Source organism: Myotis daubentonii, chromosome 2, assembly GCF_963259705.1.
Source record: "Myotis daubentonii chromosome 2, mMyoDau2.1, whole genome shotgun sequence".
Classification (NCBI taxonomy): domain Eukaryota; kingdom Metazoa; phylum Chordata; class Mammalia; order Chiroptera; family Vespertilionidae; genus Myotis; species Myotis daubentonii.
The window spans coordinates 97,235,495-97,262,363 of record NC_081841.1 but is presented as its reverse complement, the minus strand read 5'-3'; the positions used below and the strand labels follow the sequence as shown (position 1 = coordinate 97,262,363).

General features: G+C 38.5%; 1 protein-coding gene across 2 annotated transcripts in view; it reads left to right on the top strand.

Annotated features, from left to right (window-relative positions):
- Positions 1-207: 207 nt before the first annotated feature.
- KDM5A (lysine demethylase 5A) overlaps positions 208-26,869 on the top strand; it is a 98,162-nt gene continuing 71,500 nt past the window's right edge. For both annotated transcript variants that reach the window (XM_059683911.1, XM_059683910.1), the window contains exons 1-5: positions 208-748; positions 3,621-3,698; positions 4,797-4,919; positions 15,906-16,076; positions 18,503-18,637. In XM_059683911.1, the coding sequence (XP_059539894.1) occupies positions 584-748; positions 3,621-3,698; positions 4,797-4,919; positions 15,906-16,076; positions 18,503-18,637 (672 nt within the window). In that variant the 5' untranslated portion in view covers positions 208-583. The remainder of the gene's footprint in view (positions 749-3,620; positions 3,699-4,796; positions 4,920-15,905; positions 16,077-18,502; positions 18,638-26,869) is intronic.

Here is a 26,869-nt window from a genome sequence, read left to right as displayed (position 1 = left end):
AGGCGGGGTGGTTGAGGTTGGGTCGGGCTGGTTTTTCCGTCCATTTATACACAAAGGGAAACTGGCTTACCGCCCCCTCCCACACACCGGAAGCAGAACCTTTGCACTCCGACGCATTACACATTCCTCCGCGCCGGAAGAGCGCGTCTCACCTCATTTCCGTGTGCTTCCCCCACCCCCCCAGGAGAGATCATGGAACCTCCCAGGTGTGCCGGTTGAAGTCGTAGGACAGCGCGGAGCTTTCACGGACGAGGAGACCAGGAACAACACTGAACTGCCGGGAAAGGGAGGAAGAAGGAAGGTCGTAGGACGAGGCGTCGTGCTGCTGCGGAGGGATTCTGTTCTTGGCGTGGCGGAGGGATTTGACAGCACGTTCACTTCCGGAAAAGTCCCAGCTCTGTGAGGCGAAGCTCCGAAGGAAACAATAACAAACGAAGGAGGAAGCGATTCTGCGGTTCCTGTGTAGAGCGGTTCTGGTCCCAGAAGATGCGCTTCGGCCCCCGTCAGGGGACGTGAGAGAGTTCGGTGGGCTTCAGCCAGCCTTCGCCCACCTGCTGCCCCGCGGGGCCCCCTGGGCTTGGCCATGGCGGGCGCGGGGCCGGGGGGCTACGCGGCCGAGTTCGTGCCGCCGCCGGAGTGCCCGGTCTTTGAGCCGAGCTGGGAAGAGTTCACCGACCCGCTCAGCTTTATCGGCCGCATCCGGCCTCTGGCGGAGAAAACCGGCATCTGCAAAATTCGACCGCCCAAGGTACCTGCGTCTGAGGAGAGGGGAGAAGAGGAGAGTGGGGGAGTCGATGTATTTGATTCAGTTTTACTCTTCCGGTCCTTCTGTCTTTCCACATTCGCCCTCCTTTATTTCTCAACAACTAGAAGCTCAGTTTCTGGATGTTTTTTTTTTTTTTTTGCCTTGGTTTCTTTTGCGGTCTGATGTACGCTTGTCTGAACACGGGAGTGGAGTCCCTGGGGCCTTTCCGCTTCGAACTTGGGAACTGATACGTTTCTTCCTGGATTGTGGGCAAGGGTAACAAAAGGCTTTAGGTTTTTTCGTTGGCCGATGAGGTGTTTGAAGTCTTAATGGCATGGTGTGTCCTACACTCCTGTACAGTCCTTACAGAACCAGAGTAAAAACAACTCCGTCGGCTGTTTCTTTACCCAAGCCTTCTTAATGCTTAATTTATTAAATATTTGCAGGCCTTGTCTCACGGCTAAGGTTTCTTAAGCAGTAATCTGAGCTCTCGTTGTCCCCCTAGGACGGTATCACCAAACAAGAACCCCAGCCTAATTACTGCTGCAATGAAAAAGTCTTCCCTGAGGAACAGAATTTATTTTTTAAATGTAGAGGTTTAGGAAGAGTTCTCAATGATAGACGTGGAAGAAAACGAAATCTTCTGATGCTAGGAATGGTGGATTAAAGATTTACGAATCGCAGTTACTGCAAATAACCAGCTTTGCTGATAGGTTCATTACATCAATCTTTAAGGTAGAGAAAGCAGTTACTCCTACCCGTTTGAGGCAGTTAATGCCCCGAGACGCTGAGTGATTTCTTCAAGGTCAGCAGAGTCTTTACCCATTAGACCAGTGTTTTTCAAATGATGTTCCTGGTGCACCGGCACCAAGGTCAGCCTGATGCGTGTTAAAATTAAAATGTAGGTCCCTCGGCCTCATTCCCAGGCCGGAATCAGTGTCTGTGTGTGGAAGACCTCATAGAATATGCTTTTCTAGCAAGTACTCGCAAATGATTCTTAATGCACATTAAAGTTTGGGAACCACTGCCTTAGTGCTTCTTAAAGGAAAGCCTTGCTTTATGTTTTGTCTACTAATAATACAACTAAAATGTTAAGTACTGTTACCCGTGTTGCATTTTAAAAAGCATCTACTCGCACTACAGACTACCATGGTGATGTGCACCCCAGTGAATAAAAAGAGAGAAGGTGGGAGGAAGGAGAGAGGAGCTAATATAGCACCTACAAGCTATTTCATTTAATATTCTTTGAAGCTCTAGTCTAGGAGGTAACTAAAGTCTCATTTTACAGATGAGGCAGGTCTGGGTAAGTTAAACAACTTACCAAATGTATGATTTGGGGCAAGTAGCAAAGTAGATTTTGAACATAGACCCATTTGTTTGCTTCTAATATCCAGACATGCTACTCCCATTGTGCTAAATGAATTTAAGATTATAGACTATCAATTGCAAGTAACGCATTAACAGATAGTTGCTATGGTGAGTGATGATATAGGCATTGTCATCCTCCAAAAGCTTCATTTAACATTTTTCTACCAAAATTACCTAATATTGACAAAACCTAAGGCACTGCAGTTTTTCCTAAACCATATTTTTTACTGTTGCCTTCATGAATTAGAAATTCTGTTCAAGGTTCCTTTTGGTAAAACAAAACACAAGTTTTTTTTATTACTTAAAACAAGGTTGAAATAATAGACCTTCTCTTTGTACGTCACCTTAATGAAAATTTAATTTCGATTAACTTAATTTCAATACGGGTGGATTTCTTTAGTTTCCAAGGTAAGGTAAATGTTTTTGATTACTCAGGTTTTCAAATAGATTTACTAATATTTAGGCCAAATCAGAGTATATTTTCTAGAACCCTACTTGCATTGTACTATCTCATTTAGTTATATTGCATCTCCATTCTGGAAATTGTTCTTGTTCTATGGGTTTGCTTACTTTTAAAAAAATTATTTGAATGCCCATTTATATAACATAGACTGCAAAGTGCTGTGTCACATTATACATGAATGAAAAGCATATCCAGCCCTAACGGGTTTGGCTCAGTGGATAGAGTTACGGCCTGTGGACTGAAGGGTCCCAGGTTCGATTCCGGTCAAGGGCATGTACCTTGGTTGCGGGCACATCCCCAGTAGGGGGTGTGCAGGAGGCAGCTGATCGATGTTTCTCTCTCATAGACGTTTCTAACTCTCTATCTCTCTCCCCTCCTCTCTGTAAAAAAATCAATAAAATATATTTAAAAAGACATCCAATTATATAAGTACTTAAAATTATTTTTAAATCTTTAATTGTACTCTTTGTTTCTTTCAAATTCTGCTTTCTTTTTTATTTGTAAACTTGAATGTTTATTAGACATTGTATTGAGATACATGAGCTCACTGCATTGTACTTGACTAATTGGGGAAAGCATAATTGTGGGATGTAAATAGTGGTACTTGTGAGATATGAGGATTTATAGATAAAATTTTAATACTAAGAATATTAGAGATAAGTAATTGGGAATAAGTAATATTTTATTTCACCTGACTGTTGGGGCCCAGTGGTTGAGCCCAGGAGGTACCTGGGTGGATCTTGGTCTGGGCACATGCGTAGGTTTGCGGGCTCAATCCCCAGTGTGGGGTGTGGAGGAGGCAGCTGATCAATGATTCTCTCTCATTATTGATGTTTCTATCTCTTTCTCCCTCTCCCTTCCTCTCTGAAATCAATAAAAATATTTAAAAATATGACTCTTTCTGTCTGTATAATAAAGAAGACTTATTAGTTGTTTGTTCTCTTGTCATGATTTGTGATAACTCAGCCCTTAAATTAAGGGGAGGAATAATGCATTCCTTGCTTATATAACAATATATTTTAAAATAAAAATCTTTCTATTTAGGATTGGCAACCTCCATTTGCATGTGAAGTAAAAAGCTTTCGTTTCACACCCAGAGTCCAGCGCCTGAATGAACTTGAAGTGAGTATTATATAGCCATTGCTGCCTCCTGATTCATTTTTTTATGTTAGGGCTCTTGGTGGAGAACTTTGAGAAGTTCATGTACCAGTGCTCAGAGTTAATGTTAATTGGGTTTGAATGGAAGGATGTTTCTGATTTAAAAAAAAAAAAATGTTTCAGGTAGTTAATACTGTTTTCCACTTAACTGGGATTATGGGAAATTATCTCTAGCCATATTTTTTGTAGTTGAAATATCCAGTTTAGTTAATTTCAGAAACCTGGAATTCTTAAGTTGTACTTTCTTCAGCACTTGTTTTAATAAAAATTTTTCTTACTGTTAGAAGATCGGAAAATAGTTTTATAAATTCTATCAAAAAACGTAGTTTTTAGAAGTTCCACCCCCCTCCTTTGGCTAACAGTACTTTTCCAGGGGAATAAAGTTTTAATTAATTTTTAAATTAAAATCTTAAATTAATTAAAGTTAATTTGATTTGTTAAGATCTCCCTTTAAATATTACTAATCTCTATTTAGATATTGTTGTTCTTGTCTGTCAGATTTTTAGGAGATTCTTTAGAGTGATAGAAAACTGTTTTAGAGTACAAAAGAGAGATCTTAGCTAAGGCTTAATATGTCATGTGAGGCTTTTTTCCCCCCTTGATGCTCCTAAAACATTTTCTGAGATTTTAATATATATCTTTCTCCTGTACGCTCTTGTAATTAGATACTTGATGAAGGATTTTAATATCAGTGAGGTAGAGAATTGGTGTTCCTTAAGCATGTTATCTACAGATGAAATGGCAGAATGCTTAATGAAACAGAATAATTTGACCTAATTTTCTGGTTAGCTTAAATTTAAGCCATCTTCATCCAGAAAATTGCTTTGGTTGATAATATGAAAACCATTCATGTATATTAGAGTAACTTTTTTGCCTTAATGAATAAAGTTTATTAGAAATATTTTGCTTCTTTATTATTAGCTTATTTTACAAGGTTGGACTAAGCAATAATGAAAAATCTGAATTTCTTTTGAGAAATGAATACCTTCGTTTAGTGCAACACATTTACTTTCAACCATAATGTGGTTCTTATTTCTGATTTCTGTATTTTAATAATCTTAGGCAATGACAAGAGTGAGACTGGACTTCTTGGATCAACTAGCAAAATTTTGGGAACTTCAAGGATCTACTTTGAAGATCCCTGTGGTAGAGAGAAAAATCCTGGATCTGTATGCTTTGAGCAAGGTGAGCCTTTTACTGGGTTTAGAAATTAGGAAATTTCTAAATTTATTAAATTATTTATTAAATTTCTGAATTTATTAAATTAGGAATTTTAAATACACTTGATAGAAAAGGAAACATCACTGCCTATGTAGGATTTGTTTAACAGTGAAGTGCAAACATGAATAGAAATGAGAGAGCCCTCACCGGTTTGGCTCAGTGGATAGAGCGTCGGCCTGCGGACTCAAGGGTCCCAGGTTCGATTCCGGTCAAGAGCATGTACCTTGGTTGCGGGCACATTCCCAGTAGCAGGTGTGCAAGAGGCAGCTGATCGATGTTTCTCTCTCATCGATGTTTCTAACTCTCTATCCCTCTCCTTCCTCTCTGTAAAAAAATCAATAAAATATATTAAAGAAAAAAAAGAAATGAGAGATCTCAAAGTTATCTTTAAAATCTATTTCATAGTTTCTTATGAGAGTCATACTTAATGACACTCAGATTAGTAGGCTCTCTTGTACACAATAATGGAAAAGAAATGACACCAACCTACTAATAATTATCTTGTGTTGAGTGTATAATGTATTGTGTTGAGCTTGTCATTTTTTCTACTTCTTAATGTAAATTTGGTATATTAAAGAGATTGATGTTATTCAACATTCTTATGTGTGGTGCATATCGGTTGTATTAATACCTCTAAATAGTGATAATAGTTCACTGAGGCCAGCATTATCCAGTGGAATGAATAATAGCTCACAAATGTAAGGTTAAAGTGCTTAGACTAATTTTTGCTTAAACTTAGGTTTACTTTGTTTAACCTGGTAAACTTAGATTAACTTCACGTTCTCTAATGTAAAGAAAACTAACTGACCTGCAACAGGATTTATAGTAATTATCTTTTTTTTTTTTTTTTGTATATTTTATTGATTTTTTACAGAGAGGAAGGGAGAGAGATAGAGAGTTAGAAACATCGATTAGCTGCCTCTTGCACATCTCCTACTGGGGATGTGCCCGCAGCCCAGGTACATGCCCTTGACCGGAATCGAACCTGGGACCTTCCAGTCCGCAGGCCGATGCTCTATCCACTGAGCCAAACCGGTTTCGGCAATATAGTAATTATCTTGAAGACATATTTTCTAATATAATAATAAAAATTTATGATTGTTCTAATTTGTGAGTGAAGACAGCTTGATTATCTGAGGAATTTTGCAAATCAACTTATTTTTTAAACAATTTAAAAAAATCTTTCCCTGAGGATATGCTTATTGATTCTAGAGAGAGGGAAAGGAGAGAGAGATAGAGACATTGATATTCATTTGAGAGAGAAACAGTGATTGTTCGGTTGCTTTCCTGTGTACGCCCAGATCAAACCCGCCACGTAGGTATTTGCTCTTACTGGGAAATTGTGTCCTCAGTCTTTTGGTGTACAGGACAATGCTCCAACCAATTGAGCCACACTGACTAGGGTTCAACTTATTTCTGTGGCCTTTTATATCCTTCTAGTGCCCCACTGCACAAATTCGTGCACATTGGAAGGAAATTAATAAGAAGGTGACCGGTGGGGCAGGACTAGACGAGATGGGCTGGATGCCCTGGAGCCAACCTCCCGCGGTTCCTCCCTGGCCGGCTGCACCTGGGGTAGCACTGTGGCTCAAAGGGCATCTTCGGAGTGAGCAGGGTCCCTCCAGCAGGAGGGGTCTCTCAGCCTGGCCTGCAGGGATCGGGCCAAAACTGGCTCTTTGACATCCCCTGAGGGGTCCTGGATTGCAAGAGGGCAGTTCTTGGGTGACGCACCCTGGAATCTGGCTTCCTCCCCTCTGGTTCCGGGGTGCATCACCCGAGAACCTCCACTGCCTGGTCACTGCAGCTCGCAGCTCTTGTGTTGAGTGTCTGCCCCCTGGTGGTCAGGTCAGTACACATCATAGCTACTGATCGGAGCATCTGCCCTTTAGCAGTCTTTGCACGTCATAGTTACCAGTTGGACGGTTGCTTAGCCCTTTATATATATAGATGATTGATGTACTACTTTGAAATAAAATTTTTTTTCTCATTTAAGTTACGGAGTTAATTTTGAAAGATTTCACTTTCAAGAAAAAAGTGAAAATAATGATATTTAAATTATTATTATTTTCAAAATATGTTTTTATTGATTTTAGAAAGGAAGGGAGAGGGGGAGAGAGAGATAGAAACATCAGTGATGAGAGAGAATCATTTATCAGCTGCCTCCTACATGCCCCCTACTGGGGATCGAGCCTGCAACCCAGGCATGTGCACTTGACTGGAATCAAACCCAGGATCCTTCAGTCTGCAGGCTGAGGCTCTGTCCACTGAGCCAAACCTGCTAGGGCTAACTTATTCTTTATGATACATTTGAAAATTAATATCAGGTCAAAATTCTCTAAAAATTTTGTTTTATGCCAAAAATTCTGGGAAGTATAATCTTACGCTAAAATGTAGTTCTAGGTTTGTTTTATCAGTCATGTAATGATGTCAACAACTAAGCACTGTGCTGAGAATTATCTAGTGCAGGTGTATGAAAACCTATGATACCAGTGGGTAAATATAGTGAATTTGAGGGATGGGTTTGTATCTTGTAGGGAACCATTCAAATAAAAATAATTTGTTTTAAGAACTTTCTTTTTTAACAGTTAAAAGGTAAATATTAAGTTTAAGTTAGATGGTAAATTAGGTTGCATTCTTGGTTTTATACAGTTACAGGATTTCAAAATTAGGAAGGGGCTTTGGAGCTAAACTAATCTGAATACCTAGTTGTTCACAATTCTATGTAACATTTATCATCTGGATTGTTTAACTGTGTTTTGAAAAAATCCAATTCCTTTTTGTTCAAAGGGAGAATATAGCTAATAAAGTATGTCTTGTTTAAGTACTTACAGAATGTATTGAAAATATGTTGATTAAAGGTTAAGTTTGATTGTCCTAGGATTTATTGGAGTCTTGTCTTTACATCCCCAGGGACATCTCTTTCCCCTAATCTTTGAGAATGCTTATAAAACTGACATAAAGATAAAAGGCAGACAGGTTTTGATTTATAGATATTTTGTTTATAATACTTTTGTTCCCTAAATGTCATAGATTGCTGCCTCTCACATGAATATTTTTTCTTTACATTTAGGTGTAACTTGGAGCACAGTGCACAAATCTTAAATGTCAGTGGGTTCAATCTTTATCTACACTCATGGAACCACCACGCACATCAAGACATAGAACATGTAGAGCATTCTAGTGGGCTCCTTTATCTCCTTCCCAGTCAGAACTCTCCCCCAAAGTAACCACTATTCTGATCTCTATTATTGGGTGGTTATTTCATTAGCATCACATTTTACTTTGTAGCAAGAGGCTCAGGCTGAAAACTACAAAAAACATTGAGAGTTCTGATATATATATTTTTTCCTTTTTTAAATCCTCATCTGAGGACATGCTTACTGATTTTAGAAAGAGGGATGGAGGGAAAGAGAGAGGGAGAAACATTGATGTGAGAGAGAAACATTGATCTATTCCCTTCTCATATGTACCCCAACTGGGAGATCAAACCCACATCCTAGGTATGTGCTCTGACTGGGAATCGAACCCACAACCTTCCCATGTACAGCACAATGCTGCAATCATCTGAGCCACACTGGCCAGGCCTGGAGTTCTGATATTTTTAGGATGTTAGGTATGCCCTTTAAAAAATATTTTATTTTTTGGCTGACAGTTGATGAATACCTTTTGAGCTTGTGTTGTACACATGATTTTGAAACACTTTGATTTTGACAACTTTTTAAGGGGAAGCAAATTTTCAGTCTTCTGAATCATTAAATTGTCAGTGTGATGGTTCCCTGTTTTGGTTAAATCACTTTGTCTTTCTCCCTTATTTTTGACTAGAGGCCTGGTGCACAAAATTTGTGCAGAGCGGGGAGTTCTCCTCAGCCAGGCATGCACCCTCTCTAATCCAGGACCCCTCGGGGGATGTCCGACTGCTGGTTTAGGCCGGATCCTGGGGGCAGTCAGACATCCCTCTCACAACCCTGGACTGCTGGCTCCTAACCGCTCACCTGCCTGCCTGCCTGGTTGCCCCTAACTGCCCCCCCCCACCCCTGCTGGCCTGGTCGCCCCCAACTGCCCCCCCCCACCCCTGCTGGCCTGGTCGCCCCCAACTGCCCCCCTGCTGGCCTGGTCTCCCCTCACAGCCCCCCCCCCCCCCCCCCAGCTCCCCCGCCACCTGGTTGCCCCACGCAGCCTGCTGTTCAGTTGTTTGGTCATCCCTCACTAACCCCTCTGCTGGCCTGGTTGCCCCACACAGCCTGCTTGTTCAGTCGTTTGGTCATCCCTCACTAACCCCCCTGCCGGCCTGGTTGTAGGCAGCCATCTTGTGAGGGTGTGAGGGTTAATTTGCGTATCACCGCTTTATTATATAGGATAATAAAAAGTGTTATTTGGAATGTCTGTATTTTATTGGAGTTTTACATTAACAATTTCTGTTCATAATCAGTGCATCAAGGAACATTTATTCTAGCCCTTAAATGTTTTTTTAAAATTTATTTTGCAAACTAGCATTCTGCCTTCTCCATTTTCATTCCCATTTCCAATCCTCAGAGCTAATCACTTTCAATTCTTTTAACTGTTAACTGTTTTAATCTTTTTATTTCAAAATAAAATGTTCATTATGCTACTTATTCATTTTTTAGTTTTAAATATTATATACTGATTTTCTACTATTAGAAGTGGGGAATGGGTGTAAGAAATCTAAATCCTCACAAATTCCAGGTACTCTGTTCCCTTCTAGTGTAGTTAGATCAATTTTTTTTCTTTTTTTTTTTTAAATAAATCTTTATTCAGATTATTACAGTTCCCCTTTTTTCCCCCATAGCTCCCCTCCACCCAGTTCCCACCCCACCCTCTGCCCTTATCCCCCCACTGTCCTCATCCATAGGTGTACGCTTTTTGTTGCCAGGTCAAAGGTCATACACATGGAAAATGTAGCTATTTCCATCCGCAACGTGTCCCTGTGTTTGGAAAGGTCTCTCATGACTTGTTCACACTCTACTCAGAAAGGGTACGGAGCCACGTAACGGCTTTTTAAAATAATGTATCCTCTTATGTTTAAAATGAGGATTTCACTACCAAAAGTGAGGAGACAGCAACACTACAGCTGCTCTCGTCCCTCTCGCCCTTCGGGTGATAGTTGTGCGTGGGGCTGCGGGCTGGTTCGCGAGCTGTTGACGAAGCTGTCTGGGTGGCTCTCGCGGTTCTGCCAGCTTCCCAGGGGCCGTCGCAGCCTTGCAGGGGCCGTAGATCAATTTTTTATTAATCAAAAATTATTACTGTGACTATAAATACAAATATTACTTGTATTCCAGCCTTATGACGTGCTATGATTGTTTCCTTATACCAATTTTTATTTTCTTTGGCGTTAATCTCCCTTTTTCCATTTTGTACATTTTGTTTGTAACTATCAAAAACATATTTTCAGATTTTTCAGAAGTGTAAATCTCTAAGTATGCTTTTACCCATCAGGTAATCTGTCAGTTTCATTTTCTTGGAGCCATTTCTCTGGAGTTTTCTTTCCTGCTCCAGTGCAGACTGGTTGTTTCTTAAGGTCAGCTGTCAGCCTGGAACTTCATTTCACTATTATTCTGGAGATTCCCTTTGCCTCTCCATGTTTCAAGTCTGTTTTACTTGGTTTACTCCTATTTTGGTGAAACATTTCTTTTCTAGTTTAGTGAGCAAGAAGGTAAATTTTTGGCTTATCTAAAAATGTTCTAAAACTTTATTGGTGGTTTGGTGGGGTTTAGAAGTCTAAATTGTAAATCATTTTACTTCAGTATTTTGAAAATATTACTCCATAATCTTCTCTGGCTTCTAGTGTTGCTGTTGGGAAGGGACTATATTAATTCTTGTTCCTTTCTATATGATTTTCTTTGTCTTGAAGACATTAGGACCTAATCTTTATTCCCGGTGGTTTGAGATTTCACAGTGATACTCATTGCTATGAGTTTATTTTTATTCAATATTTTTATTGCACTTGATAAACTCTGTAATCTGAACTCATGTCTTTGATTTGTTATTCTCTTGTATTAGTTTTAAAAATATATATTTTTATTGATTTCAGAGAGGAAGGAAGAGGGAGAGAGAGAGATGGAAACATGAATCATTGACCAGTTGCCTCCTGCATGTGTCCTGACCGGGAATTGAACCATGACCTCCTGCTTCATAGGTCAATGCTCAACCACGGAACCACACTGCCTGGGCTTGGACAATTTCTTCCATTTGAACTTTTTTATTAGTTGGATGTTGGACTAGTAGCTTCATGTTAAAATGTTAGACTGATTAGACTATTAGATTGATCCTATAGTTTCCTTATTTCTTTCTTAGGGTAGAGTCCCTTATTTTTGAATTCTCCTGAGAGTAAATCTCTAGTCTTCTGCTGGTTGGAGAGGGATAGCTGCCTGGCTGTGCTTAGTTTTGGTGGCCTAAGTGCTTTTTTTAATACTGGTTTTCAGCCAATCCTGTTCTTTGTTCATTGCCATCTCTAATTTTAAAGGTACTGATGCTCCCATTTCATAAGCCTTTTCAAGTTCTATGTGGCAAAAGCTTCTCCTTGGCTTTCTTTTGCAGATGCTTGGTTTTTTTTTTTTGCTTGCTGGGTTATAACATGTACAACCTGCTTTTTTTTGGCCTGTCTGTCCTCTTAGGATTATGCCTTTGTGTTCGTTTGCTGTCTTTTCAGTGGAGTTTTGATAGGGAGCTTTTAAGTGTAATACTACTATTATTTCTGTTATAATTGTCTCTTGTTAGCCAGACTTAGTTTGTCATTGGACTGAAGTTTTGGCGTTGATTGACAGTACTCTTCAGTCAAGTTTTGATTAAAGCCTTCTCTTTGTTGTGTTTAATTTAAGTATATGCCATCTATGTTTTTATAGAGCATGGTTCTTAAGTGATATTTTCTTGTGACCATTGTGATATATGGCATTGCAAATGTTTGAAATAAATGGTTTACATTTTGAAGTTACACATGGTAATCCTTGAGTCTGTCAGCTGAATAAAAAGAAGTATAAGGCTTTGTGTTTTTACTATGTGTTTTTACTAGGTGTACTGGTTAATAATGGTGGATTTTGTGATCAAAGAAAACACGATAATTTCAAGAGAAATGTCAAAAGTGCTTTATTCAAAGTAATGTCCATTGCTAGGTATAAATTTCCCCCGTCTTTCAGGTAATTTAATTTGTGGATACCATCCCAATAGAACTTTTCCTGTTTTGAGGCAAACCATTCAGAGATCCAATTTTCCACTTCTTCCTATGTTTTGAAGTGCTGCTCAGAAAGTGCGTGTGCCATCTATCGGAACAAGTGGTAATCTGAAGGAGCAAGGTCTGGTGAATACGGCGGGTGGGTTAATACTTCACAGGCAAGATCTTTTAACGCGTTTTTAACTGGTTTTGAAGTGTGTGATGGTGGATCATCATGAAGCAAAATTACTTTGCCGTGTCTTCTGACACATTCTAGTCATTTCACGATCAAAGCGTGGTTCAAACTGATTACTTGTTGGTAGCGTATTAACGGTTTCACCTGGTTTTAGAAGCCCATAATACACCACACCTTTCCTGATCCCACCAAATGCAGAGCATTGTCTTTTTTCTGAAGCGACTTGGCCTTGCAGTCAATGTTGATGGTTGACCTGGATTAACCCATGATTTTGTGCATTTGGGATTCTCAAAATAAATCCACTTTTCATCGCCAGTCACAATTCGATGCAAAAAAGACTTCCTCTTGTGCCGTTGAAGCAACATTTTACTGATGACTTTTTGGTTTTCCATTTGTCTTTCGTTCAGTTGATGTGGCACCCATTTTCCTTCCTTTAAAATCTTTCCTATTGCTTGTAAACGATTGGAAATGGTTTGCTGAGCACCGCTTAATCTTTCTGCAAGTTGTTTTTGAGTTCAACACGCATCTTCATCCAGTAATGCTTGTAATTGTTGGTCTTCAAACTTTTTCGATTGACCTGGATGTTCTTTGCCTTTCACATTGAAATCACCACTTTTAAAGCGTTTAAACCAGTGTTCACAAGTATCTTGAGATGGAGCACGTTCACCATAAGCTTCCCGAAGTATACGATAACTTTTTCTTCAAAATAAAGTAATGAATTAAAACTTCCCACAAATGCTCTTTTTTTGGCACAAAATTCAACATTTTTAAGTGTAAAAATATCTATGATGTTAACACCTTCAGCAAATTTGACATACGAAGTTTTGAAGCTTGCTGTCAATACAACAAAATAGCGTACATATCAAATCGCATATATATATAGCCCTAATTGGTTTGGCTCAGTGGATAGAGCATCAGTCTGCGAACTGAAAGGTCCCAGGTTTGATTCTGGTCAAGGGCATGTACCTTGGTTGTGGGCACATCCCCAGTAAGAGGTATGAAGGAGGCAGCTGATCGATGTTTCTTTCTCATCGATGTTTCTAACTCTATCCCTCTCCCTTCCTCTCTGTAAACAAATCAATAAAATATATTTTAAAAATAGCATATATATCAACATATGTGTAACTCCATCTATTAAAAAAATACGCATTATTAACTGGTACACCTAGTATAGTATTAGGGCTGGTTAGGTTGTTAGAGTATTATATGCATGAAGCCAAACTCATGGCTTTTATTTCTGTGTGAGATAGCTTTGTCTTATTCCTTGGCCAGACCCTGATTCTGCTGACTGTCGTTTTCACAGCTAGCTATGTGCCAGTAATCAGACTGGTTGGGAAAGCATGACTGGATCTGTGCATCATTACTAATGGAAATTTAGCTTGAAGTGCTTTGAATGCAAAGCAGATTATTATGCAATGGTGATCGTTGTATTGGATAGTAAAGATTATTGAGAGGGCTTCTATTTCTTCTCCCACTTCCTTTACTAGTCCTCTCCACTTGCTTCAGCCAAACTGGCTTCCTTATTGTTCCTCAAACACTCGGCATGCTTCTTAACTTAGGGCCCTTGGTCTGGCTACTCCCTCTGTATATTGCTAGGGTAACTGCTTTATTTCCTTCACATCTTTGCTCAGATTTCAACTTTGTCATGAGGCTTTTTGTGACTAATTAATACTTCAATTTACCCTCATTATGCTCCTTGCGAGACCTTTTAAATGCTTTTTAAAATTTCTTCTACAGGATTTATCACTTCAAAATTTATATATTATGTTTATTGTGTGTCTTCATCCACTGGAATATAAGTTCTGTAAAGGCAAATATTTTTGTTTTACTCATAGACATATCTCAAGCACCTAGAATAGTAGCTGACAGAAGCACTGGAAAGATTTGAAAGAAAGGCATTTTAATATTCATCCATTTGCTTCCAGACAACCCTTTATCTAAACCACCCTCATTGTCTTCTACATTATAAAATCTGAAAATAAATTTTTTCTCTTTATAATTTTTCTGGTTAGCTCTTAAAAGAAAAGTTTCTTTGAGGGTATGATAAAAGAATCTGAAGAATTAGAAATGTGTTCAACTCTGTGTGTTTCTACCAAGCGTTCAGATATTTCACGAGTAGAAAATTTTGCTTTGGCTATAGGTTTATCTTTGTCTTCAATTGTATCCTAGATCACAAGAGTTGAAAACATTTTCTTCGCTTATTTATAACATATGCACCCCTCTCCATTTTTTTAAGCACCTTAAAAAAAAATTGATTTTAGAGAGAGGAGGTGGGGGAGAAACATCGATCTGATGTTTCACCCATTCACGCACCCATTAGTAAGTTCATTGTATGTGTATATCACATTTTTTAATCCATTAATCTTTTGATGGTTGTTTCCACCTTTTGGCTATTGTGAATAATGCTGCTGTGAACATTCGTATGCAAGTATCTGTCTGAATCCTAGCTTTCAATTCTTTTGGGTATATACCTAGAGACGGAATTCCTGGATCATGTGGTAATTCTTTGTTTAATTTTCCTCCTAACTCTTGATACAGTAAAATATAGTAGTGTATATTCAAAAAGGAAAATTACTTTGAGTTCAAATAACTATGTCACAGTCCATTTTATTACGTTGTCAGTGAAACTGGAAACTGCCTATATGCAGGGGTGGGAAACCTTTTTCTGCCAAGGGCCATTTGGATATTTATAACATCATTTGCAGGCTATACAAAATTATCAACTTAAAAATTAGCCTGCTATATTTGGTCAAACATTTAGTTAGCTCACCCCTAATGCCTTGGCAGGGCCAGACCAAATGATTTCTCAGACCTTGTATGGCCTGGTGGCTGGACATTCCCCACCGCTGTTTTATAGAGTGTGAAAGATGTACAATATAAGCTTCTGGAAGATAGGGGGCCTTGATACATGATATTATATACAATGCCAGGTTTGATGTGAGCATTCAGCCAAATCGGCCAATTTATCTCATTACTTCCTACATTATTACATTCTATGCTACATTTCAGTAAATCTAATATTATAATCCGATCTTTCCATGTTATTCCTTTATAATCTTCCATGTAAAACCTTTCTCCTTTTGAAAAATTATAGTCTCTTTTTCAAAATAGCCTCTGAATCCATTGTTTGCTTGACTTTTTTATTAAAATTTAAAATTTTTTGGTACATTTTCTAATTTCAGGAATTATGTTTCTTTTGTACTATATATAATATTTTATATAATATTTATTCTCATGTCTACTTTTGGTCTGTATTATTTTATATTTTGAGGTCCTTGAGGATATGGAGTACATATATGTGCTTAGTTTTCTCAAGGTATATAATGTACAAAGTGTAAATTCATTAAATGTTTTTGAATGCCTGGTTCATTTAAGGTAGGTACAATAACAAATAATAAAGTTTAAAACTTCCAAAAATCATCATCTCATTCCATACTTTAAAATGTTGACAAGTTTTAGTTTTGCCAGATATTTATTGAAAGGAAATTTGAACTCTAGGCCCAGAATAATTTTTGTATTTAGCAAGTATGATGTAGAGTCAGAGTACATGAATCTATCTTTTCCTAAATAATTTTTATTTTCTTTTCAGATTGTTGCCAGCAAAGGAGGTTTTGAAATGGTCACCAAAGAAAAGAAATGGTCTAAAGTGGGTAGCCGCTTGGGATATCTCCCAGGAAAAGGAACTGGGTCTCTTTTAAAGTCACACTATGAAAGAATTCTCTACCCATATGAGCTTTTCCAGTCTGGTGTCAGCCTTATGGTGAGATGCATCATTTTTTTTTTTTTTGGAGTGGATAAATCCAGTCTGCTATGTATAAACTTTAGACTGTGTTTACCATAACGTAGCAGTTGACTGTGCATAGAAAGTTGAAAAAGATTTCTCCATGTACCAGAATTTTGGGGAGCACGGTGTAGTTTAAAAATCAGCTATTTTTGGTGGTTTACAAAAGAAAAGCTAATGGGAATGAAGGCTGTTTTTCTTATTTAAAATAAAGTCCTGTATGCTTTTTGAAAAATTCCTTTTTTAAAAAATATATATATTTTTATTGATTTCAGAGAGGAAGGGAGAGGGAGAGAGAGAGAGATATTGAAATATCAATGATGAGGGAGACTCATGACTACCTCCTGTACGCCCCTTACTGGGGATCGAGCCCGCAACCCAGGCATGTGCCCTGACCAGGAATCGAATCCAGGACCCATATTCCTCAGGCAGATGCTCTATCCACTGAGCCAAACTGGCTAGGACAAATTCCTCTTTGTTTTATGTATTTTTTTAACAGCTTTATTGAGGTATAATTTACATACCATAGAATTCACTCATTGTAGGTACTCTGATAGTAAGCTTTAATGAATTATACAGCACAATCTAGTTTTAGAACACTTCCATCAGCCTAAAAAGTTTCTTTGTGTTCATTTATAGTTGGTTTCTACTTCTCCCTCCAAACCTAGACAATTCCTGACCTATTTTTTGACTTATAGTTTTGCCTTTTCTAGAAATTTCACATAGATGGCATCATACAATATGATTTTGTGTCTGGCTTCTTTCACTTAGACCAGCGGTTCTCAACCTGTGGGTTGCAACCCCTTTGCGGGTCGAACGACCCTTTCACAGCAGTCGCCTAAGACCATCGGAAAACACATATATAATTACATATTGTTTTTGTGATTAATCACTATGCTTTAATTATGTTCGATTTGTAACAATGAAATTGGGGGTCACCACAACATGAGGAACTGTATTAAAGGATCGCGGCATTAGGAAGGTTGAGAACCACTGACTTAGACTAATGTTTTTAAGGTTCATCCATGCTTTAGCATGTATTAGTACTTCATTCCTTTCTATGGTTGAATGATATATGGCTATACCCCATTTGTTTATCCATGTACTAGTTGATGGACAGTTGGGTTCTTTCCAGTTTAAGGTTATTATGAATAATGCTGTGAAATCAAGTACAAGTCTTTGTGTGGACATATATTTTCATTTCTCTTGGGTGGATACCTAGGAATGGAATTGCTGGGTCATATGGTAAGTTTATGTTTAACTTTTTAAGAAACTGCCAAACAGTTTTCCAAAGTGGCTGAACGATTTTACATTTGCATCAGTAATGTAGAGGCTTCCAGTTTCTCCATGTCTTTGCCAGCAGTTGGTATTGTCAGTTTTTTTGCTTATAGCCATTTTAGTCAGTGTGTAGTGGTATCTCATTGTGATTTTAATTTTCATTTCTCTAATGACTATTGGTGTTCTGCATCTGTATATCTTCCTTTATGAAGTGTCTGTTGAGATGATTTTTATTGGGTTGTTTCTCATCTTATACTTATTCTGAGTTCTAGATACAAGTTCTTTATCGGAAAATGATTTTACAAATATTTTCTTGTTGTCTGTAGTTTATCTTTTCATTTTATAATGGTGTCTATTTGAAGAGTAATTTATCAACTTTTTTCTTTCCCCATTTGTGGATGGTATTTCTGTTATAACTAAGAAATCTTTTCTTGACCCAAGACCACAAAGATTTTCTTCTAGACTTTTTAGTTTTAGCCTTTTGTTGAAGTCTTTGATCCATTTTGAATTCTTTTTGTGTACAGTATAAGGTAAAGGCATATTCCTTTTTTTTTGATGGGCACAGGGTGTATGAATATCGAATTGTACTAGCACTATTTGTTTAAAAGACTACCCTTTACTCATTGATTTCCTTTGGCACCTTTGTTGAAAATCAATTGACTTTAAATATGTGGGTTTATTTCTGGTCTCCGTTTTGTTTTTTGATCTATATATTTACCCTAACACCAATACTATTTTGTCTTAGTACTAAAGCTTTTTAGTACATTCTTTTTACATTTTCTTTTCTTTTTTTTATTGAATTTACTAGGATGACATTGGTTAATAAAATTTATAGTAAATTTTGATACCCAGTAGTGTAAGTCCTCAAACTTCGTTCTTCTTTTTTCCATAATTTCGAAACACTTTGCATTTCCAGATAAATTTTAGGATCAGCTTTTCATTTTCTACAAAAGCCTGCTAGACTTTTGATAGAGATTTTCTTAAATCTATAGATTAATTTGGTGGGAGAATTGTCAACTGGTTTCATGGAGTATTAGGGATTTATTGGAATTTTACTATTTTTCTTGAGTCTCAAATCTGATCTCTTATCAGTGAATCTGCTCTCTTTCTGTGCTCTGATTCTTTAGGGTGTACAATTGCCTAATTTAGATCTTAAGGAAAAAGTGGAGCCTGAGGTTCTTGGCCCTGAAGTCCAAACTTCCCCAGAGCCGGGCACAAGAATGAATATTCTGCCAAAGAGAACAAGACGTGTCAAGTCTCAGGTATCCATTTCCATGGGCCATTTTTAACAGGAATTTTAAATGCATAACTGTGCATCTGGTTATGGGAGGTCATTCAAATACTGTTATTCATTAAAATTTAAATAGACCTATCTTTAAATTACTTTTGAGATGAATGGGGAAGAAATTATAAAATTCAGTGTGATTTGATTTAGAAAGCTTTTTGGTAATTTTTGAGTAAAAGCTTTTTGGTAATTTTTGAATAGTTTTTGACAGGAATGGCAAATCAGAGGGTGGTTCTGGATATTGTAGGGTCAGTTTTCCAGACATGCTGATGAAACAGTTAGCAGAAATGTGAGGAGTAGGAAAGAGTGGTTTTGTATTTCACTTGTCATTCTTTAAAAACCAGAGTATAAGTTTCTTAGTGTCTTGAGCATTCCAATGTAACTTCTATACTGTTCTTGTAACCTAAAATAATTTCAAAGCCTAATGGATGCATCAGAGAAGTGTCCTAATTTCTTTTGGTCTGCTCTTCCTTACTATTCCCATTTCTCTGTGGTCCCAAAAGTTGTATATTTTTTAGAATTCTTATCCGAGGATATGTTTTTATTGATTTTTAGAGAGATAGCAAGGGAGAAACATCGATGTGAGAGAAACATTGATTGGTTGCCTCCTGTATGTGCCCCAACTGGGGCTCAAACCCGCAATCTGGGTATATGCCCCGACTGGGAATCGAGCCACCTGGCCAGAGCCCCAGAGTTGTCTTTTTTAAGGTTTTTGTTAAAGACAAGTCAGTAAGCTGGGACAGTGAGGTGCCCTTAGAACTCTGAGATGTGGTCCATTTAAATTAAACATAAGACTAGATCAAAATACAGCTTAATTGGATCTAATCATTGACTTGAACATATCTAAAAAATAATGTGTTGAAAGAATAGGAATGGTTTACACTGGAAGTGGGAATCAGAGAAGGAAGATAGTTCACGACAGGATACTGTATCAAGAGGCACTATCTAGGTGGTAAGGAGTCTTGTCACTGTAGAGGTAGGCTAGTGATAACTTTATCCTGCCTTTTTAGAGCTCAGGGGACATCTCTCTTTCATACCATGTCTCCTTCCATTGTTCTGAGTTTATGCTTATTAAATAACCTCCTGATGTAATCAATTAGTATCTTGGGCATTTTTTTTAAAAAATATATTTTATTGATTCTTCACAGAGAGGAAGGGAGAGGGACAGAGAGCTAGAAACATCGATGAGAGAGAAACATTGATCAGCTGCCCCCCGCACACCTCCCAACGGGGGATGTACCCGCAACCAAGGCACATGCCCCTAACCGGAATCGAACCCGGGACCCTTCAGTCCGCAGGCCGATGCCCTATCCTCTGAGCCAAACTGGCCAGGGCTCTTGGGTATTTTGATAGTAGAAAGATAGGTGTCTTGGAAGGGAATATGAATTTAATGGAAATTTGTTGGAAGGTGATAGTCCCATTATAGATTAGTAAACTCTGGTTTAGTAATTAAGTGATTTTTCTTGCTATGATTGATATCAGAAGTTCTGATCACTTTGGGGTCATGATTTATTTTAAGATCTGAAACACTTGAAGAATAGTCTTGTTGACATGATGACTCAACTCTGAAAAGTTGCCCCGGGTGGCCCTGCCCATCTAATCAATTGCCAGCTTGTGATGAAATCCCTTTTGATGTTTCTTCTAAAACCATGAAAAAGTTCTGCTTACTTTTAAAGTGCATTTCTGGATGTAAGAATAGGGACTGCATAGAATGCTTTTACCCATTGTAATAATTGTCATAGAGTCACATTGGTTGATATCAGGTAGAAACTAGAACCATTTCAGGGTTTGTAATTAAGAATTTCTTAAACTTATTTATTATTACTACTAGAGGCCCGGTGCATGAATTCGTGCACGGGTGGGGTCCGGCCAGCCCACCCCCGATTGGCGTGGTGGTAGTGGGGGGTTACTGGGGGTGGGGCAAGCTGGGGGGAGCGGCAAGTTGGGTGGAGGGGCCTCAGGCAGTTGGTGGACCGGCCCCACCCCCTGGTTGAACTACCTGTCGAACTCCCAGTTGAGGGGACAATTTGCATATTAGCCTTTTATTATGTAGGATATTGTCAGTCTGCCTCATTTCTAGTTTTCTTTCTCAGTAAGAAAGAAAAAGGCTTTCTGGTAGAACTCTTAACTCCTTGCCCCATACATAAAACTGTTGGTATTTATTTTTAATCTTTGCCTGTCTGGATGGGCAAAGTGTACCTTTCCCTCTAAGGGTATTCCGCTTCCATCCTTTATAGCTTCTTTAGTGATTTCATTATATCAGTAGTGAATCTTTCTCTTCTACCTCGTCTGCTATATATGTGTTCAAGTCTCTATCATTAAAAACAAAAACAGTCTTTCTAGATATTGCCTTACTTATTGACTCTTCAGGGACAAATTTCTTGAAAAAATGGTGTATATTGTTTCACTTTTCGTAATATCTGTTTAATTTTTATATGTTATAATCGATTGACTTTAAGCCAAATAAGTTTGCTGAAACTGCACTGTCCAAGTTACCACTGAGTTAGTAATTGTCAAATGCGGAGGCCCGTTTTCATTTCTTATTCTACTTCATCTCTGGTCATGTATACATTTAATATGGTAGTTGATTCCTCTTCTTGAAATTTGATTAATTTTATTTTTCTTTGACTTTTGTGACACCTCTTTTGGTTTTCCTCTTCACACTGACTGCTTTTCAGTTATCTTTGTAATATCTTCTCTGCCCCCCGCCCCCTTTTTTTGGGGGGGGGGTGTTAATCCTCACTTGAGGTTACTTTTTCCATTGCTTTTCAGAGAGGGTGGGAGGGAGGGAGGGAGAGAGGAGGAGGAGAAGGAGAAGAGAGAGAGAGATAGAGAGAGAAACAACATCAATGTGAGAGAGACACATCGACTGGTTGCCTCCCGGAGTGGGGAGTGAACCTGCAACATAGGTATGTGCCCTTGATCCTTTGGTGCAGGGGCTGATGCTCTAATTACTTAGCACACTGGCTAGGGCTTCTCTCTTTGCTCTTTACATGCTATTTTTAGTTCTTTCCTAGCTTTATTCTCCCATGTGATCTCATCTGCCCTATGATTTCAATTAATACCTATACACTGAGGAATTCTAAATATGTCTTGAGGGTGTGTGTGCACATGTGTGTATGTGTGTGTGTGTGCACGCACGTGTGTACGTGTGTACACGTGCTTCTTTGTGACCACAGTTCAGGTATGCTAAATTCAATACATCTCAAACATTATCATCTTTTCTAAATCTGTTTTTTCTTTAATATTTTCTATCCTGGCGACATTGATAAGCACAGCCACCAATAGTCTCTCAAACAAGAAACAAGTTATGAAAGTTATCCTTCTCCCCTTTCTTATCTCTATCACATCACTTGCCATACTCTAATTGTTTGTTATTGTTTTTGTTAATCCTCACCTGAGGATATTTTTTTATGGATATTTTTTCCATTGATTTTTTTAGAGAAAGTGGAAGGGAGGGAGTGGGAGGAAGAGAGAGAGAAACATCAGTGTGAGCAAGACCCATGGATTGATTGCAACCCAGGTGTGAGCCCTTCACCAGGAATTGAATTGAACTGAGATCCTTCGGTATGCAGACTGGTGGTCTAACCACTGAACAACCAGCCAGGCCTATATTCTGATTGTTTTTTCATCTGTGATTCTCTAGAGCAAGCATGTCAAACTCAAAGGCTAACATGGGCCAAATAAACAAGGTTTAAGTTTATGTGGGCTGCAAAAAAACTAAAGCTTCAATTTTCATAGAACTGTAGGTTTGTTTCGATAGAGACATGCTGAATTCAAAGGGCTGAAATGAGTAATCGTTAATATAAAATAATAGAACCCTTTAATAAAAGTTAATATTTTTTTTCTTGAACATTAACTTACCAGACACTGAATAACTGCACAAATTAATAAGCATAAAACAAATAAACTTATTTATTTTGTTATCCAAAAGCGAAATATTTCCTGTTGCGCACACCAAACAAGTCAGTCCAAGACTAATGACGTGGCAATCGGCTGCTAAAATATTCGCTGCTAGTATTAGTGGAAAGAAATGGTGCGCCTGCGCATAAGGTGCGCAAGGTAAATGAATGCAACACGATTATAATAATCAGTCATGATATTGTTGTAGTTCGTTACTAATAATTACGTATAGCAGGATATTGTAAAAATTAAGTTACAAAATTTTTATTAAAATGTTTCTTACATACTGTTATATTGGCTGGGCCGCAAAAGTATTTGTTGTGGGCCATGAGTTTGACATGCTTGTTCTTCGTGTGTTCCTTGAAAGCTGAAATTGCTGTTTGTCTTATCAAGAATTAGCAAATGATTTTTTTAAAGTACTTTTATTTATTTCAGAGAGGAAGGGAGAGGGAGAGATAGAAACATCAATGATGAGAGAGAATCATTGATTGGCTGCCTCCTGTACGCCGCCCACTGGGGATCGAGCCTGCAACCCCGGTATGTGCCCTTGACTGAAATCGAACTCAGGACCCTTCAGTCCCCAGCCTGATGCTCTATCCACTGAGCCAAACTGGCTAGGGCAAGAATTAGCAAATTCTTAACACCTTTACACAGGAGAATGAAGCCCATTATGCCAATAAGTCCCATTAATGGTGACACTAAGTTTGAGCCAGATTTCTCCATTATAAAGTACTTACTCTCTTTGTAATAAAAGAGTAAATCATGATAGAGTGTGAATAACCTCTTTTCCAGTTATGATTTATCCAGTAATCTTAACATTCATTGATGATCTTTGCTTGAATTAGTTACTATATTGGTGATTGCAAAATGGGTGGTTTTTTAGTTCTGTCATTCCTTGTATATTTATAAGTTAGCCTTTTCCTTTAAAGAACAACCCATACTTTTTCTTGAGCTATATTTTTCATACAGTAAAATGTGTATATAATAAATCTACATTTTGATGAATTTTTATACCTTTGGAGCCATGACTGTCCCTCTTTTATATCACTGTAGATATGATTTTTTTGATACATGTCTTATAACCTTTTACTTTTTTTTAAATAAATATTTTTATTGATTTTAGAGAGGAAGGGAGAGCGGGGGGCGGGGAGGGTGGAGAGAAAGAAACATCAGTGATGAAAGAGAATCATTGATTGGCTGCCTCCTGCATACCCCCCACTGGGGATCAAACACAAAACCCAGGCATTTGCCCTGACCGGGAATGAAACTGTGACCTAATTCACAGGTTGACGCTCAATCACTGAGCCACACTGATTGGACCCTTTTATTTCTTGTTTCAAATTTGGCTAATGGGAGCATCTTTAAGCTGATTCATGATGTCCTCTTGACCATGTTTCCATCTGTTTTTGAGCACTTATTTAAGCACAGAAAAGGCTGGTCTTGTCAGCTTTAGACCTGGAATCAGCCATTTATCCAAAGAATCCTGGTTAATTTTAGTGGGAAATGGTATTTAGAAACCAAGATCTGAGCACAAAATGTGTTTGTTCCTACTAGGATACCATTGTTTATAGGCTCTTTTAGTGGTCAGGGCTGGGAAGTAAATTTTAAAAACATTATGACTTTATATTTTGAGTTCATACTGATAATTCCACTTCTAATCCAATATCACAAAGTTCTTTTGGTTTTTGTTGTTCTTTTCCTAGCATTTTCCGTTGGTAACATAATTCTTTTATTTTTATTCTTTCGTTTTTATTCATATGTTTAACACTATAAAGTTCCCTGGGTTCACTGCTTTAATTTGTTCCAGAGATTCTGATATATAGCCTTTTCATTATCATTTAAAAAATTATCATTTTTTAATAGAAAGTTAAATTCTAGGTGGAAGGACCTTCTGATTTTTAATTTTATTTCAATTGTTTTATTCCAAGATTAGATAATGTTGTGTTTTTATTTTTATTTTTTTTATTCTTCTTTTTTTTTATTATTAGTTAAGGTATTACAAATGTGTCCTCATCCCCACCATTAACCCCCAACCTCCCCAGTGTTTTATTTTTATTTCTCCTTTTTGGAACTCTATTGCCTATCTATAAAGATTGTTGTTAGGATTAACTGAGTAAAATATTTTGATATGGCACATACTGTTAGCTTTTATTATTATGTATACTTTGCATTAGTGGGGGTAAAGGATGTGTAGTGTTGTATTTAACATTGGATTAACTGTAGAAGTTGATAAGTATAGCCAAATCAGTTTACTAAAGTTTAAAGATAAATTTTGGAAATGCCATGTTTGGTTTGATTCTTATATGATCCTTTATTAGTCTAATCTGCATATGTCAGCTGTTGTGTAGCCATAGATTTATAGAGTAGTCTGTATTATATCCTGGTTTATATTTATTTTTATTTTATTTAATTAATTACCTAATATCTGCAGTTTATTTTATAGAAAAGTTTTTTCTAAGAGTGTGATTATCTTTTTTTAAAAAAATTCTTTGTTTCAGGTATTAAGTATGTCTCCTTTTTCCCCCATTGATCTCTTTCTGATCGTTGTCACCCCCCTACTGTCTATGTCCATGGGTTCTGCTTATATGCATGCATACAAGTCCTTGGGTTGACTGCCCCCTCAACCCCCGCGCCTTCCCTCTGAGGTTGGATGGTCTGTTTGATGCTTCTATGTCTCTGGCTCTATTTTAGTTCATCAGTTTATGTTGTTCATTATATTCCACAAATGAGTGAGATCATGTGATATTTAAATACTTTATTTTTTATTGATTTTAGAGAGGAAGGGAGAGGGAGAGAGAGATAGAAACATCAATGATGAGAGAGAATCATTAATTGGCTACCTCCTGCACTCCCCCCCGCCCCCACACTGGGGATTGAGCCCCCAACCCGGGCATGTGCCCTGAACGGAAATTGAACTGTGACCTCCTGGTTCATAGGTCAACGCTCAACCGTTGAACCATGCCAGCCTACCTTGACTAAGTATATTTTAAATTAATTTTGATTATTTATTTAGTGTCCATTCAAGATTATGGTTCATCTAAATCAGCGGTTCTCAACCCTTTGGTGGCCGAACGACCCTTTCACAGGGGTTGCCTAAGACCATCCTGCATATCAGATATTTACATTACGATTCATAACAGTAGCAACGTTACAGTTATGAAGTAGCAATGAAAATAATTTTATGGTTGGGTTACCACATGAGGAACTGTATTTAAAGGGCCAGAAGGTTGAGAACTACTGACTAAATTCAAGGTGTAACGGCGGTGTCTGTCAGGATGCTCTCATCTTCAAGTACTAGAATACCAAATGACAGTAGCTTAAACGTTAAAAACACAGTTTTCACATAAGGACATATTTTTCATATAAAATTTTCAGAGATATAGGTAGTTCTAGGATTGATAACACCAACTGACCATTATCTTCAAGGGCCCAGCCTCTTTCCATCTTTCTGCTTTGCTTTCTTCAGTGTATGGATGATATATCTCTCCCTGATTGCAGTGTGGCTGCTGTATAGTCCAGCACCTTGCTTTCACCAGCTGAGTTTCCTAGTAGTAGGAAAGGAAGTTGGGGCAAAAAGGCTTACTTTTTGAGATTATTTCTCTTATGTTAGAAGACTAGAGGCCCGGTGCATGAATTCATGCATGGGTGGGGTCCCTTGGGGTGGCCTGTGGAGATTGGTGCCCAGCCTGTGCGCCCAGCCTTGCAGCCTCAGCTCACACCCCCAGCCTCGCAGCCCCGCAGGCCCGCCTGGCACCCCGCCTTGGCCTGGTGCCGCCCCCCTCACCTGCTCTACCATCCTGTCTGTAGGGACGATTGGTCAGGGCTGGGCCCCCCGCCCAGCTCCCTCAGTGCCTGGGAGCCAGGCGTCAGCCCCGCCTCCCGCTGCCATCTGCGGGGTGATTGGGCACCTGCTCACAACTGCCTTGGCCTGGTGCCATCTGCTAACCTGCTCCACCATCCTGACACAGTCCTGCTCTCCTTGGGGCCCATTGGGGCTGGCAGCGCCTCCACTGCTGCACGCTGCCAGTACTCCGTTGCCGACCCCCGCCATGTTCCGCGTCGCCCCCTTGTGGTCAGCGCACGTCATAGTGAGCGGTCAAAATCCTGGTCTCCTGGTCGAACTCCCAGTCCAGTGACCACCGGAGGAGACAATTTGCGTATTAGGCTTTTATTATATAGGATGAAAATCTTTCCCAGAGGCTTCCAGTAGATTTTCCTTCTGTCTTATTGGCTAGACCAAGATAACATTCCCATCCCTAGCTAGGTCATCACCAACAAAGAGAAATGGCATTGACATAATTGGCTT